The sequence below is a fragment of the Penicillium citrinum genome, assembly GCF_028827155.1.
Source record: "Penicillium citrinum strain IBT 23319 chromosome Unknown utg000001l:1.0-4955037.0:1.0-4956770.0, whole genome shotgun sequence".
Taxonomy (NCBI): domain Eukaryota; kingdom Fungi; phylum Ascomycota; class Eurotiomycetes; order Eurotiales; family Aspergillaceae; genus Penicillium; species Penicillium citrinum.
The window spans coordinates 3,390,933-3,406,288 of NW_026622686.1; the positions used below are offsets into that span (position 1 = coordinate 3,390,933).

The 15,356-nt window shown below is 44.8% G+C and overlaps 7 protein-coding genes across 7 annotated transcripts; 4 read left to right on the forward strand and 3 right to left on the reverse strand.

Annotated features, from left to right (window-relative positions):
• Positions 1-496: 496 nt before the first annotated feature.
• Positions 497-1,619, reverse strand: N7469_001275 (uncharacterized protein; the record flags this gene model as incomplete). Its single annotated transcript, XM_056640195.1, has 4 exons — positions 497-766; positions 824-1,255; positions 1,324-1,496; positions 1,565-1,619. The coding sequence occupies 4 exons, from the start codon at positions 1,617-1,619 to the stop codon at positions 497-499; spliced, it is 930 nt and encodes a 309-aa protein (XP_056505952.1).
• Positions 1,620-2,764: 1,145 nt separating this feature from the next.
• N7469_001276 (uncharacterized protein) lies at positions 2,765-3,571 on the forward strand (the record flags this gene model as incomplete). The annotated part of the gene is made up of 1 exon (XM_056640196.1): positions 2,765-3,571. The coding sequence occupies one exon, from the start codon at positions 2,765-2,767 to the stop codon at positions 3,569-3,571; it is 807 nt and encodes a 268-aa protein (XP_056505953.1).
• Positions 3,572-4,161: 590 nt separating this feature from the next.
• Positions 4,162-5,809, reverse strand: N7469_001277 (uncharacterized protein; the record flags this gene model as incomplete). Its single annotated transcript, XM_056640197.1, has 7 exons — positions 4,162-4,546; positions 4,610-4,992; positions 5,045-5,136; positions 5,173-5,209; positions 5,280-5,464; positions 5,519-5,651; positions 5,711-5,809. 7 exons carry the CDS (start codon positions 5,807-5,809, stop codon positions 4,162-4,164), a joined length of 1,314 nt encoding a protein of 437 aa, XP_056505954.1.
• A 3,071-nt stretch (positions 5,810-8,880) lies between these two features.
• On the forward strand, positions 8,881-10,126 carry N7469_001278 (uncharacterized protein; the record flags this gene model as incomplete). Its single annotated transcript, XM_056640198.1, has 3 exons — positions 8,881-9,099; positions 9,164-9,651; positions 9,730-10,126. 3 exons carry the CDS (start codon positions 8,881-8,883, stop codon positions 10,124-10,126), a joined length of 1,104 nt encoding a protein of 367 aa, XP_056505955.1.
• A 2,195-nt stretch (positions 10,127-12,321) lies between these two features.
• N7469_001279 (alpha/beta hydrolase) lies at positions 12,322-13,150 on the forward strand (the record flags this gene model as incomplete). The annotated part of the gene is made up of 2 exons (XM_056640199.1): positions 12,322-12,738; positions 12,791-13,150. 2 exons carry the CDS (start codon positions 12,322-12,324, stop codon positions 13,148-13,150), a joined length of 777 nt encoding a protein of 258 aa, XP_056505956.1.
• Positions 13,151-13,814: 664 nt separating this feature from the next.
• Positions 13,815-14,430, forward strand: N7469_001280 (mitogen-activated protein kinase HOG1 variant 2; the record flags this gene model as incomplete). Its single annotated transcript, XM_056640200.1, has 3 exons — positions 13,815-13,902; positions 14,022-14,173; positions 14,266-14,430. The coding sequence occupies 3 exons, from the start codon at positions 13,815-13,817 to the stop codon at positions 14,428-14,430; spliced, it is 405 nt and encodes a 134-aa protein (XP_056505957.1).
• Positions 14,431-14,787: 357 nt separating this feature from the next.
• N7469_001281 (uncharacterized protein) lies at positions 14,788-15,135 on the reverse strand (the record flags this gene model as incomplete). The annotated part of the gene is made up of 3 exons (XM_056640201.1): positions 14,788-14,804; positions 14,875-15,058; positions 15,121-15,135. 3 exons carry the CDS (start codon positions 15,133-15,135, stop codon positions 14,788-14,790), a joined length of 216 nt encoding a protein of 71 aa, XP_056505958.1.
• Between the last annotated feature and the right edge of the window lie 221 nt (positions 15,136-15,356).

Below are 15,356 nucleotides of genomic sequence, written 5' to 3' on the forward strand. Positions count from 1 at the left end.
AGCACTAGCTAGTATACGTGCTAGTGGTGTCGACCATTGTCTTTGCTCGAATGTTGAATTGCATCGTCGCGTATTTGTCGGCAGAATCGTATTGCGAGACCTGCGGAGGGCATGCGAAGCGATGCGCCTAGCAGCCGAATTCATTTTTTTTCTCAAAGCCGATGAGCAATCGCTATGTCTTGGAACCCACAGAGGATTGAGGTTTTGACTCCAGTCTCTGACAGCGACGACCGCGCGTTTGACAAAGGCCCAATCTGAATGTTGTTCCTGATGTTTCTGTCCCCAAGTTTGTCCTCCACTAAACCTCCGCCACACGTGATCTTATCCTTATCGGAATCATTCAAGAGTTGCCCGCAGGAGACAGACGGGCTTGCCAAAAGTCAAGTTAGGGAAAGGATTATATTCTAGTCAATTACTGCATAGTCGTACATTTCATAAACCAAATAGACTGAAAAGCGAGAATTGTACATTGGATTGATCAAATGTTCGAGGGTCCTCAAGCCCGTCTCCGCCGGTTTTGGTTGCTATGGGATCTCGAATCCACCATCATTCGATCACTGTAAAGGTTTGAGTATCGACTATCAAGAGCTTGGCCCTCTTCACCGAAGCCATAGCTACCGTCTTGGAGTTGCGGGTCTGCGCGGCGATTGCGTCGGTCTCGGTCAGCTTGTTCTCGAAGATCGTTGAATGAGTTTTGCGTATTGACGTGGCTATTGGTATTGCCGCCGATAGGGTTCAGCTTGAAAGACAATAGTCGCCCGTCCGCCTATCATACGTATTAGCAGTCTATAAGACTGGAATTTGTTTCATTTAAGGTGCATACCCTTTGGTTGTTGAAGTTTGCTACTGTATTCTCGGCAGTCCACTTCTCCGCATAAGTAATTTCCGCCGTGACCGATGGCGAATGGTTGATGACTCTGCAACTCAGCATTGGACCAGTGTTGGACTCTAGGGCAGATTGGATGTCTGCAGCTGAAGTCCCGGGCGCAAAATTGCTAGCTACCACCACAAAGGGACCTGAGGCGCCCTTGATAGACAGGCCACTGCTGACGTGCCGTGGTTTGCTATCCTGGGTATTCTGGACAAGAGAGAGTAAGCGCTCTTGGTGTGGGTGTTCCTTCTGATGATTCCGGTTCTTCTTTTGTGTAGGCTTCTCGCGTGATCGAGCGGATCCGACTGTTGCAGGGGCAGGATTGGTCTTGACTTTCGTCTTCGGTTGAGGCTGACTTGTTCGGAACGATGCAGAGGCGGATCGCTAATTGTCGAACGGAAATATGTTAACTGATTGACTCTGTAGAAACAAGGCTAACACATCAAGTATACCTTCAATTTGTTTGCAGGACCAATGCGGCTAGCTAGAGACCCCGGCTTCGCTGTTTGTGCTTTGCTCAGCGCGCCAGCGCCCGAACCGGGCGCGCTCGCTCTCCGTCCCTTCTTGTTCTTGTCCTTCCCAAGTATCTGACTGGCTAATAGCTCATTTTGCTTCTTTTGACGATCTGCAATGCATCAGAGACGAGGTCGTTTCTCCAGAGTCGGGTGCTGCGATGGGGGGGGGGATGTTTACCGGATTGAATGATCTCATCAAAAGAAGGCGCTTGTGAAGCTTGCTTTTTCGCCATGATGATAACCTCTCGCTCACAAAATACTGATGTTCCAAAAGGTCTGGCGAAAGCGCTAATGTGGGTTCTGCGAAGATGGGAAGAGTCGCAGATTGAGGAGTTGCAAGAAAAGAAGCTCTCGGGGTCCAAGTGGGCCCTCGCCGAGCAACATTTCGGGCCGATTGGAGACTGCAGGCATAGGCAATTAGACAAACATGATAGATTAACCAATACCTTCCTTGGTTCAGACAAAATTAGGCGAGAATTTTATAATGAATATGAAATAACAGCCAAAAGAGTAAGGGAAAAAAAATAGAAAATGGAGACCAGAAAGAAGAAAACAGCAGCGCTCCCCAGCGAGTAGATCTAACCAAAGCGGAAAATGTATAGATTAATTCAAATTCGTATACCTGTCAGTGGGCATAAGTATACCTTACATGGAATAAAGTCGAGTGAGGTTGATTTTCAGGGACTCGTAAGTTCAGCAATTCTTTGTGAAGTGTCACGTTAGGTTTGCTGGAGGGCATTGGTTAAAAAAGCAGACAAAGAAAAGAGAATCGAGAAGAAGTCCAAATTCAGCCCAGCTTTGAATATTGAATAGAGATATCCTATAACTAATCACCATCATGCCTTTTAATCATCTTTGTGTGGTTTGGCATTCGGTTTTCGAGGCACATATACTCGGCGTTGGTAGATTGACTTCAATCTAATCCCAACCGCATGGATTCGATCAGCCATCTTGAAACAACTTTTAGAGTCTCAAACAAGGAATTAAACTCAGAATAAATACTTATTTCTGCCCAGCAGTATAAGCAGCTCAGAGTCCAATAAGTTCGGATGATTCATTTACACTGTTTGGCATGGACTCTAAGCAATTGGAGACGAGATTTTGCCAAGCTGTATGACTATGGATGTATTGACTTGAAGAGCCCTAGACTAGACCGAATCGAATCAGCTGACATTCATTCTAAAGCGAGCCTTATTACTAATTTTTAGCCCGTGATAATCCAGTTTGGGGGCTGGTTTAATTTAGGGCTTCAAGAGGATAGGAGGGTAGGTCTGATACAGCGGGGCCATATGCATATGGCCCCAATCTAGGAATTTCATAAGAAGTGCTGAGGTTCCCACCCTCAATTTACTTTTTCAATACTTCCAATACAACCGCAATGGCTCCATCTCTTCCCCAACGATATGAGATCCGCTCGCTCGGGCCAGAGCATACGGACTGGGCTGGGGCAATTTGCGCCCATACAAACATGTTTCGTTCGCCAATATGGCCAATATTATACCCTGAGAACAGAACCCAACGAGCATACAAAATGCTTCAGACGGGAGAATATATGATGAAACACCAGATTAACTCGGGACTTTCGCTTGGAGTCTTCGACAAAGAGTATCAATTCAAGCGGCCAGAGTCCGAGGCTACTGGAGGCAAACTGTACTGGGATTTGGAGAACACGGACGCTACAGAAAGTGAACTAGAAGATCAAATGGATTTCCCACTGGTTTCAGTTGCTATGGCATATGACGGCATCAATGCCCTAGATATGGAACAGATGAAACCTCTCATTGCAACACTGCCGCTGTTTGCTACTGCCTACAAAGCTCTCAATGAGCTAGATACTCGTGATCCTGCTTCATGGAAACCTACAGCAGCAGGACAGGTGCTTATGCGCAACGCCACAAGTACTCGCGGAACTCACGAGGGCCGTGGGCTCATGAGATGTCTTGCAGAAGAGATGATGAGACGCTCCGCGGCGCAAGGCTTTCGAGGTATCCAAATTGAGACTGGTTCTGAGGCTGTTCTCAAAGTTTGGTCAACTCCACCAGCGCCGTTCAAAGAAAATGTCATTGGAAAAATACATACGACTACCTACGCCGAAAAGGACGAATCTGGGGAAACGATATACCCGTTCCGGCCCGCTAATCTCAATCTTGGAAAGGTATACCTGGATCTTCGAGCTGCAGCATAATCTTGTCCTGCTTAATGCTAGGAGTCCTAGCATTACAGTTCCAATTTTGGATTTTTGAAAGATTTAGATGTATATTTTCACTGCTATTAAAGTTAAATTTCCAAGTTTAACTTTAATATGAGAAAATTTTTCTCATCGGGATGGCAGAAGAGCTGTAATGGGCAGAGCATCGTCTTTGAGACGAATGCAGCTTGAGCGGGGTCAAACTTTCTATAGATCTGCTAGAATGTATTCTTCAAGTTATACAATCTTGAAATGAGGCAATCTCTTACCAAACCCATGATGGCAATTGTAATTGGCTATGGTAAACCTGTACTACGACCAGACCCTCAGCCATACCCACTGTTGAGGCTCAAATCTGCGATAAGATCCATCACCCTATTTAAGAGACTGCAAGTTTAGCACATTGGAATGTGCTAAGTCGCATATTAGAGCCTTAAGCGATTTTCACCTCCTTCCAGATTAATCGACGCTGCTATTCTACTAGATAGTATTAATGGTAAATTGTGGAATCTTGTTATTTCGTATTTTGTACATCATAATATAATATTGAATTGCTTGGCAGTCATAGAAAGTTTTCGGTACCAACATCAGTAGTGACCATACTTTGGATCTCTATCGACTAACTCCACATCACTGTTCGAATCATCATTTTGTGATCGAGCTGTGTAGTTAACAGAGTAGCTGACAGACTTGTTGATCGTGCTATTTTGACCGTTTTTGGTCCCGTTATTTCGATTCTCTGGCGCGGCCGAACCATACGTCCTACCGTATGTCCGTGCAGAAGAGCCACCTAACAAAGCAGGGAACCAACGTGCAAGGAGGGCTCTTGATGCGGGTAAACAAGCACACAATATGGATATCTGGCACTCGATGACGGACCAGAAAATGAGCGGATAAAGACCCAAGGTCTGGTTAATGCCCCAACGATTGTTCCAGAAAACTATAACTCTGATAATGGCGATGATGGTGAGACTTGTTGAATAAAAGTTAGTACAATCACTCATAGTCAAGGGTCATTCCAGCGATAAAACTAACAGTGAGCCGACAACAAACATCAGTGCCACGGTGGCCTTCTGTCGTAGAGGCATCTGTAGCTTGCTCACTTCGTAGACAGGTAGTACAATGGTCACCGTATCCACGAAAATGTTCACCAAGCAATTGACCAGAATAGAGTCGATAAAATTGATGCACTGCCCTTGTTCTTCATTCTTCCAACCATCCCAAGTCAGATGCACCGGCAGGCATCGAAATGAATCCACAAATGCCCAAGTAATACCGATCGCGGTATTGATTCCAATGAGAGCGTATGATATATACCGAAATGTGGGACTTTGGAAGATGCGGAGTAGAAAGAGAACGACCGATATTTTGGCAAGCGATATTTGGATCTTGTACATCACAGCAAGGGCTTGAAAAAACTACGCACCTAGTCAGAACGATAGGCCTTAACAAAGAGAGGAGAGAACGAACCTTGTAGAACTGGGTGATGACGGGAAAATCAACATCCCAAATATTTTGACCGAATCCATAACGGATCACTGGCGTGAAGTTAGACTCCGAGGCTTTTGGAAATAGGAGTAAGGAGAATCTTGACTTACTATAAGTGTAAAGCACATAGATCACGACGCCCATGAACTATACAATCATTAGCAAGCCCAGGACCAGGATGGATGAAGCCAAACACACTGCAAGATAATGCACTCACATATGAAACAATAATTGTATAGTCGTCCCATCCCCATCCACCCGCAAGCCCACTTCCCTTGGCAAATATCCTTGCCACGAAAAATACCGAAGCAAGAATTAAAGGGGCCAAAGTCGAACCATTGATGGGCTGAGGGCCTTGAAGCGGAGCGATATCACATGCTTTCTCATAAAGCCGTTTTGTAGCTGAAAATATTAGATTAACCAAGACAACGCTGATCAAACGCAGGTGAAACTCACTAAAGAACTCCTTCGTTGTACACTTGCTCTCGACGCAGTTGAGCAGAGCATCTGGGCGAGAGTCACTAGCACAGAAGCAAGTGCTATTCGTCTCAAGGGAGCAGGTTGAGAAAAGACTTTTATCGCAAGTTATCTGTGATGAAAATTGTCAGCTCTGCCAGTATAGTACTGGTTATCCCTAATTGCACTTACAGCGCAAGAAGGGAATTGTATCGTAGAAGAGTCTGCTGCGCTGGTCCCTATTACCGATAGGGCAAGAATACTACCAAGCAAATATATATAAGTTCTCATCATGAAGTCGAATGATTTTTCAAACACACGATGATTTTTTGAAAATGGGGGCAGCACCGGGTTTATGTTTCGTCCCGACTCGGCATGGCTGACTGAAATCCGCAGCGTGGAGAATGGTTTCATATATACTAGTGCTAATTTTTTCTAAAAAGGAAAAAAAGGAACTTTTGTTTTCACATAGTACAATAATAAACCAAGCCACGTGTGAACCAGGGTTAAGGTTAGGGCGTTTCGCACTTTTTGAGGCATGGCAGCACATAGTAATTGAGCCCCAAAAGTTCGGGACGACCGGAGGAGCTAGGGCCGGGACTCGGTACGTTCGGTGAGATCTTGATCGGGAAAATCATCCGCTTAATATCGCTTGGATCGCCGATAGTGTGGACCAAACTTTGGCCAGGGTCTCCAGAATGAAGATTGAGAACAATGGCCAGGCGAGGCTAGATTTCCTATAGAGATCGAAGGTTTTGTATACTCCATTTCTATACCCATATATCCTTTCTTAGATACATTAGAACTAGAGGATGACTTGAAGTTTTCTGCGCAAGGTCGTAGTGCAGATTCGGTCACTAACATAGACCAGTTGTAAATTCTTCTCCATTCCAATTCGTTACAAAATCTACAGAACAACTTGTTGAACAATGCATTAAGGGGTGAAAAATCAAAACTCTCCATTGCCACGCGAGAAATTTTGTGGGGACCTCGGCTTCTATCTGCAGGTAATTCTGTATATCAGAGGACTCATGCATACCCCACCTATAAACTGACCTCCAGAAAGGCTACGATGCTGGAGACGCAATAAATGACGTGAACGTATAAATGACATGAGCATAACGACCTTTTCGGAAGCGGCTCTGGCAAAATACGAATTCAACGGGATGCAATCTAGAAGACCTGTCCGTGACGACTTAGATCATGGAATCGCACAGAGTCGAATGTGGTAAACATACACTGGTGCCTTGGATATCACTCTGTTTGGCAAGCCAAATGTTCTAGCCAAAGCAAACTCAAAACTCGGTAGCGGCTCAGCTCAAATGTGCTTAGCATGTATTGTATTTATCAAAGTCAATGGCGCTTGCTACGAAGCTCGGTATTAAGCCCCCATTTCCAGCCTTAAAGTGGATACTACTAAAGCAAGAAATTTTCTCTCGTGTTCTAGAATAACGAACCCCAGGCAGAGCTAGTTTAATTGGTCGAGAGTTTTACCAATGAACAATGAACAGCAAAAAGCTCATCAGATATCATTGCACACAAATATAGTACATAAAGTGGAATTTGTCATTTGTCAGAGGATATGCGAACCGAATCTCGTATTTGAGGTGAACATGAGACGTTTGCGCATCACTGGCCGCAATAGCACAAAATCAGTAACAACTTGAAGTTGGATATTTCTTGGAACAGCTCAGCTCAAAGAAATTGAAAGCGATGCGGAAACTGACTTGAAAAGGAATTGAAAGTCTGGCTCGCCTTTCTCGGAACGGATGGAGTGGTATGTGTAAGTAGCCACTATCATTATAAAAGCAGGGATAACGTTGCGAGGAAGGAAAAGGGTCAAATTGGTAGTAGAAAGTCCCATCGTTCAATGATGACTATATCCCAGTAATACTGGCCCAGCAGAAACCGCCAAACTTATCAAGCTGGGAACTGTACACTAGCGCAGAGATTGAACCTCAAAAATGAGAAATACTAAAAGCACGGACGATGACACCAAAACCACCACCACCACCCACGAGGCACTTAAAGTCTATTTCTATCTAGAATATGTACGAATCAATGGCATGAGCAGAAGTCTTCAGTGTAACGTAAGCAGTAAGCATATGATTTTTGCAAGAGACGAACAAAGGATGAAAGAAAGGGGAATGGGGTATATAATAATCCAAGCTTCGCAATTACCTGGGCAGGCCATATCATTACTGCGTCACTAGCACATATTACAATTGGAAAGACTTCCTGTGATTGATATCAAGTGCCGGTGTCAGCTGTGAAGTGTACACTGGAGTGTGCTAGCGTAATTTGATTACGCTAGCACACTCCAGTCTTGTAATTTCGGAGAATTGATGACTAGACTTGCAATGCCCTTCTCATATATGTCTTAGATGCATCGGCAGATAATAAATTCGGTGTTAATTTTCAACGCTCGGTCGTTGAAACACAAGGGGGGGGGGAACGATCCCATTACTTACTCCAGACTCGTACGGAGTAGGCGCAGCTCAAGTCGGAGGATCTGCAGACCTCGCCGGACTATTTCCCCCGCTAGGAAAGTCGACGCTGGACCTAATGAGCACCGTCGGACGGGAAATTGATCACTTAATTTCGCTGCGAGCCTTATGTTTGATTGGCTCTCTGGAGTTTTCAAGTGAAATCAGTCTAAGAATACCAAGAAAAGTGCATGATGACGTGCCCACGTCACGATGTTCTCGCACCTGCGGGGACATTGTGTACACCAGTCCATCCAGGGCTGAGATCTCAGGTATCAGAAACAGCCGACGTCATCAAGATACGCTTTTGAAAGGCAGTTCTTACTAAATCATGCAGTATATAGTTGGATTAATGTACTACTAGTATATGTAAATACACTATTTAGCTAGTGTAGCTCTTGTAGAAACGGTCTTGATTCAGAAGAATAATGAAATTCAGCGGGTGTCGAAATATATACTGCGAATAAAGCTTTAGGTACATAGCCAAGAATAAGTTAGAACCGCCATCAATGAGTCTTTGAGCTGGTTCTTGTTGAAGCTCTGCTGCAGGCAGTTTGAACCTGCCCTTCATTTGTTTAAGCAAATCATTTTGTTGCTCGGAACTGTGTGTAGTAGTATGTACTTCGGGGTCCTAATTCGGAATACGAGCTGAGTCATCTTTTCGCGTTTTGGTTCAATAATACTTAGTATTGAATTTGATGCCTTTTTTACATCCACAACACTTCTATTACGATATTCTGGAACTGCTATCCTGGTGGTAGAAACTGATTTATCTTACTCAACCCCAGAATACAAGCCGAGAGACGTTGAAGTTCCTCGTCTTTCCCGCTTCCACAATTTCATTTCCCTGCAGTTTTCTTTGCTCACATACGCACAATGTCATTGGATACTACTATCGAAGATGAGTCCAAAAATCAGATCTCTCAAGCATTGCCAAAACATTTCGCATGCTCATCCCTGACTCGACTCTCTGGTGGTACCGCGAACTTCGTATATCGGGGCCTATTATCCGATACTACAAAATCGATCATCATCAAACATACAAAAGAGCATTCTGCATCTAACCCAAATTTCAAAATTGATATCCAGAGATGTGTTGGTCATTGCTTATCCGAGAACATAACTTGGCTCAAACATGAACGCTAATACCTCTTGTCAGCACTTCGAAGAAGCCATCCTTCGTTCACTGGATAGTCTTTTGCCATATTTCCAGGCTGGCATTACCGTCAGAACACCTCAACTTCTTCATTTTGATGCGAAGGAGGATATACAGATAGTCGAGGACCTCCCAAATTCTGTTGACCTCAAAACGTTCCTGCTTTCAAGCGTGTCAAATGGGATTTCCAAATCTTCAGCTAGGGCCCTCGGTCGCGCGCTCGGGTCTTGGCTGCGGTCATTCCACGACTGGGGCAATAGTAACGATCGAAGTGAATGCAAGGAAACCCTTAGCAGAAATCAAACTATGAAAGACCTCAAGTTCTGGGTGAATTACACTATGCTACTTGACACGGTTAAGAATTTCCCCACTATCCTTGACAAGAATCGCCATATCTTCGAAAAGCTTCACGATTTTGCTGCGGCGGAGCTGACGCAAAAGGAATATGACGATGAATACGGAATAATCCATGGTGATTTCTGGACAGGAAAGTATGTTTGGAACCATTCTGACCTCGTCATAAGCTCTTAGAGAATGTGGAGTAAGAAGTAACTTATATCGTTTCCTAGTATTCTAATTCCGAATGTTGAGGCTGGTGATCAGCTTGAAACAACTTTGTTCGTTATCGACTGGGAGCTTTCGCAAATTGGAAGTAGGGCATTGGACCTTGGGCAGATGATTGCCGAATTGTACGAAACAGAACTGTTCAACAGGTCGAAGGTCGGTGTTTCTATCATTGAGGGACTCCTGCAGGGATATGGCCATTTGAGTGATAGAATGGCATTTCGAACTGCGATCCACGTTGGAGTTCACCTTGTCTGCTGGGGAAGTCGTGTTTCTGGATGGGGGGATGAAGCTCAAGTTGAAGAAGTTGTGAGGGTTGGAAATGACCTGATCGTTCAAGGATGGGCGAAGAACAAAGAATGGTTTGATAGCCATACACTTGGGTTTTTATTCAAAAATTGAGACGAGGTCCGCATGGTTTGATCAAGTGGACTTTCCCTTGAGATCTACAACTACTGACCCATACTTTTCATGCAAATGTCTCGCACTTGCGATCCCTGGTCTAGTCATGGTCCAAATGAATTTTCATACTTGTCAGATTAGAGTTAAACGTCTGTTCCTGAAGAATTATATGTAGTCTCTTGCCAGGTCACATCACGTTGCACTCTGATGGAGTTCAATGGTACCTCGTCCCCAGATGCATCATCCGCATGACTAACTTCCAGCTGCATACGTTGTTTGGAGATCAACTCGCCAGGTGGTCGCAGTACCAGATTGCCGCCACTTCTGTGGGCTAGACTGTTGAAATCATTTGTGTTTGCATGAGAAGAACCAATGGTGCTGGCGAACTTTGAGGATATGATCATAAAAAGCGGCCTCAAAGTAGGCAAGCAGGCAGAAATTATACCACTGGAGCACTCTATGAAACACCAGGTACAGGCCTTGGCGAGTGTCCATGGAGTATCGACCGGGTCGAATTCGAATAGTGTAGAGAAACGATAGGCACTTGTAAAGACAACACTGTTCCTCAATTCAATTGTAAGTATAGATATTTCCTGAAGCAATCCAAGCCATCCATAGATGACATAACATATCCAGTTTAATTTTAGGGGAAGAAACTGACAAACTACCCAGTAGGAATAACGCAATTACGGACAATCGATGGGTAAGATTTGCGTGTAGACCCCATACAACATGCACCGGCATTGAAAGAATGGCGATGTCTGTCAAGATATTCGGAACTGCATTCCCGATGAACGACCCCTTCAGATTGATGCAGGCCCCAGGGAGATTGACATTCCAGGCTTTCGCAATAGGATTGCATTGAAATACGCTGACACATATTATAGCAATCACCCATCCAACAGCGATACTTCCTATTATATAAGAGGCGATGTGGAAATTGCGCGTTGGAAATATGCGTGCGTACATTAGGAGGATAGAGACCTTGATTATCCCTACAGTTGTGCAGTATACACATTCAAATGCCACAAGTAGCTTGAAACTTTCAATTAGTTTCTTGATATCCTCAAATAGTTGTTTCCATGTTGAAATCTATCAAACCTTTGCAATCATAATGACATTTTGAGTCGGTAGAGCCGCTGCATGGCGGCCCAGGCCATAGTGAATCACTGGTAGAAAAGACGTTAGAAGGCCATTTGAACGCGAAAAGATTGCGACAAAGGTCGTCTCACTGGCCAAGTTAAGGCCACAGGTAGCAAAAAGAAACATCTGAAACACTCGAGCATCAATATCATTGGGTGGAGCCTGGGAGAAAAGTATTGTAGAATAACAAATACTGGTTCATACTCACCACCGAAAGGACCATTGTATAATCATCCCATCCAAAAGATAGACCCTTTTTCCATCGTGCTGTAAATCGCAAGATCACGAAAAAAAAGTCCCAAGGCTGTCATAGCGATCGTCTGCGTCCGGTACTCCCCTTGGTGATTCTCGCTCAGATCCATTGCCGATGCCATCTCAATTGAGGCGCACGTCTACCGACGTTGCAATAAGCTCAAACAGAGCTATCGCAGCGGCAGGGATGAATTGACTCAAACTTCAAGAGCTTTTGCAAGGATTTCTTACAGGCAACATATTATACCGTGTTTCTCCTATACCAGCAAATCCCTTTCTTTCGGCCCCAAGGAATGAGGAATGAGCGGGCGAAACCACCCCCCCCCCACCCACAGGGACAACTTCTAGATTCTGTCAAAAACGGGTGATTTCCTGCCAATCTGATTTAAACTTATTACTGGCTAATCAGATTGCCCGGTTGCCAATTGACCACGAGCTTCCAGCGACTGACATCGGCATTGCTGCTGATTTAGTTCCGTGGCTTGAAGATCATCCAGCCGTCTGGGGCAGCGTGGAGCCGATCTTGTCCCCAAATCGTTAACCGTTGGACCACGGATAACTTCCGGCCGAGACATGACAGCCACTAAATCCTGGACCATGTAACTAACGAGCTGGTGCGACTTGCATCTCCAGTGCGCGGGCTAGACGTGGACATTACACCATGGAGCGCCACGGCATTGGATCTAGTTATCGGGATAGTCATCCGTTAAACTACTTGAATTTTTCCTTCCCCTTGAAATAATATTTTGTTCCACCGCGACAGTGAATTGCCCTATTTTCAGCTACTTCCAAAAGAAAAGATGGCCACCAAGACCAGTCCCATCTTTGTGTTCGTGCCTGGCGCATGGCATACCCCTGATACTTTCGACACCATTCGTGGGTTGTTGGCTGATAGAGGATTTGACTCAGAGGCCGTAGCGAACCAATCGGTTGGTGCCTCTGATCCATTGACTGGGTTGCATGCCGATATTGCTTTTACCAAGGGTGTTCTGCAAAAATTGTCCGATGAAGGTCGACAAATCGTGGTTGTAGCTCATTCCTATGGAGGAATGGTCGGCGCAGGGGCAGTTGAAGGCCTTAGCTTTTCCGAACGCTCCAAGGCAGGCCTACCCGGTGGTGTGATTCAGGTTGTCTGGATGGCTGCTTTTGTTACCCCGAAGGGCAAGTCTGTCATCGATATGCTTGGTGGTAACTGGCTTCCCTGGATGATTTCGAAGGTGAATAACTTGACATCGGTCCTGTGAAATTGTGAAACTAATTTCCGCTCAGAATCCAGATGATGGATACTGCTACTCATCCGAGCAGGAGACAATCTTCTACCACGACATGACCCCAGAAGCGCAACAAAATGCTATCGCCAACCTCAAGCCACATCCAAAGCCCTCGTTTTTAGAAAAGTCCGTGTATGAGCCGTGGCATGATATGCCATCTTTCTATCTTTTCTGTGACCAGGACCAAGCGCTGCCACTTCAGGTCCAGGAAGCCTTCTCTCAGGCCTTAGGAAACCCAGGGACTTATCACGCGGACGGTTCTCACTCGGCTTTCCTGAGTGTGCCAGGTCAAGTTGCAGATGGTCTCCAACTTGCGTTAAAAGAAGGCCTACAGAAGAACGAGATTGTTGTCCAATGAATGAACTATTAGATAATCCTGTTAGGCCATAATTGAAGTGAAAGCGACCAAACAGCGTCTGAAATGCCTTTTTGTTTCATCCTTAATCTCATCTTGAAGGCCCCAAGTAGCTAATGTACTGGAGTATAACAGTCCCAATAAGTACGAACTCCGGCATATTGTTATAGGAACAATTTCTGTATAGTAATGGATGGTACGGCAGTTAATTTGACCCAATTCTCCAGACATGAAATCCCGAATCCTTTTCAACAATCTTCGTTGGCTCAACGAACGGCAAGAGAGATTCGATTACTTCAACGACTGAAGCATGACAATGTTTATATACTCTTGTGAAAATGTGACATTGATTCATCAATGTCACATTTGCACGATGTCTTCATATCACCGTTGGATGATGTGTACGTTTCCGCATTCTATCTGTATAGGACAATAGCTGACAAGATTCAGCTATATCGTCACTGAGTTGATGAGCACCGATCTGGAGAAACTTGTCAGATCGCGGTCTTTGGAGAACCGATTTGTCCAATACTTCTTGTTATCAAATAATGGTATGTTCAACGCACCTCGCCGAGGAAATTGAATCTTGCTCATGATCGCCAGCGTGGACTGAAATACGCCCACTCCCCAGGGGTGATACACCGCGGCTTGAACTGGAGACTTCAGGATGACTGGTTACATCACTAAAAGTCATTACCGAGCTCCTGAAACCATGCTCACTTGGCAACAATATAGCCAAGCGGTCGATATCTGGAGTCTGCTTGCATTCTTGCCGAGATGATAGAGGGAACACCCCATTTTCAAGGTAGAGATTCTGCTGTTCAGTTCCATGCTAATGTAAATGTCATTGGATCTGTTCCACCATAAGTGATAGAAACCATATGCACAAAAAATGTGAGTTCCTGGCAGATGACACCCTCGGCCTGGTATGCTTACCTTGACTGCAGACCCTTAAAATTTATCCAATCACTACCCCACAATGAGGGCAGTGGACTAGAGACGAAATTGAAAAAGCGACACCAGAAGGTTTGTTCGATACGTGGTATCTCATATCAATTAGTACTAATATACCGGAAGCCATTGATATTTTAGGGAAAATGCTGGTATATAACCCACAGGCTAGATTGAATGCTGCTTTGGCTCTCGAGCATCCCTATCTGAGCCCGTATCATGACCCATCAGATGAGCCAATGGCGCTCGAGCAGATCAACTGGTCCTGGGAAGTTCATAGTGACTCCGTTGACTCTTGGCAACTTGAAATGTTTGTTCACCTGAAACGCTAAATGCCTAATTTGAAAACTGAAATTCAGCAGATATTCCGAGATAATGGAGCATCTAACCGCTTCGCTTGCAGGAAACACTGCTGACACCACCTGAGTATAAATAACCATCATTTTCTGTCCGACATAACTCAGAAACTTCACCAAAAGGGATCCAAAGGGGGCTACAAAAGACGGCCTACTAAATTTAGGAAACTGAATATGCAAAAGATTTATTCACGTGTCCGAAAATGGTATATTTCTCGTTAAGTACATAAGCATCATCAAAACTTCAAGTACAGGCCGTGGGCATTAGATACTAGTAGTAGATGTGACATGTCAAGCAAGAGAGGGTATCGATAGTTGTGCCAGCGAGCTTATTTAGTTCTTAGCAGCTTCTGTGAGAATAGGTTAGTATCAGATTCCAGCAAGGTAGGGGGGGGTAAAGTTGTAGCTTTAGAGGCTTACCCTTGTGGACATCAGCCTTGGTGTCGTGAGACAGCTGATCCTTCTTGTCAACAACAGCATCCTTAGCGGCGGAAGCGCGGGTAGAGACGCTCGCGTCGTTGTCCTTGGCAACCTGCTTGTTGGTCTCCTTGGAGGCCTCGGCACCGGTTCCTTGAACGGTCTCAGCAACGTAGTTGGCGGCGTTCTGTTCATGATGTGTTAGTCATGACGCTCTTAAAAGAGAAGTTGAGACGTAGAGCTGATTACCTTAACGGTCTCCATTGTGAATAGATAAAAAAGGTTTTTGTTTAATTGAGTATAATAGAATGTTTGAGAATTGTGATTGATGAAGAACTCAACTCATGGAGATTTGGGGAATTATATAGTGGTTCAGAGTAGATACTGATATCATGCGGCGTCATCGCCCGAGCAAGTTTGCAATGACGTATAACAGGATCTACGGCGGCAACAGCCACAGACCCACCTATGTGGCGCGTACAACA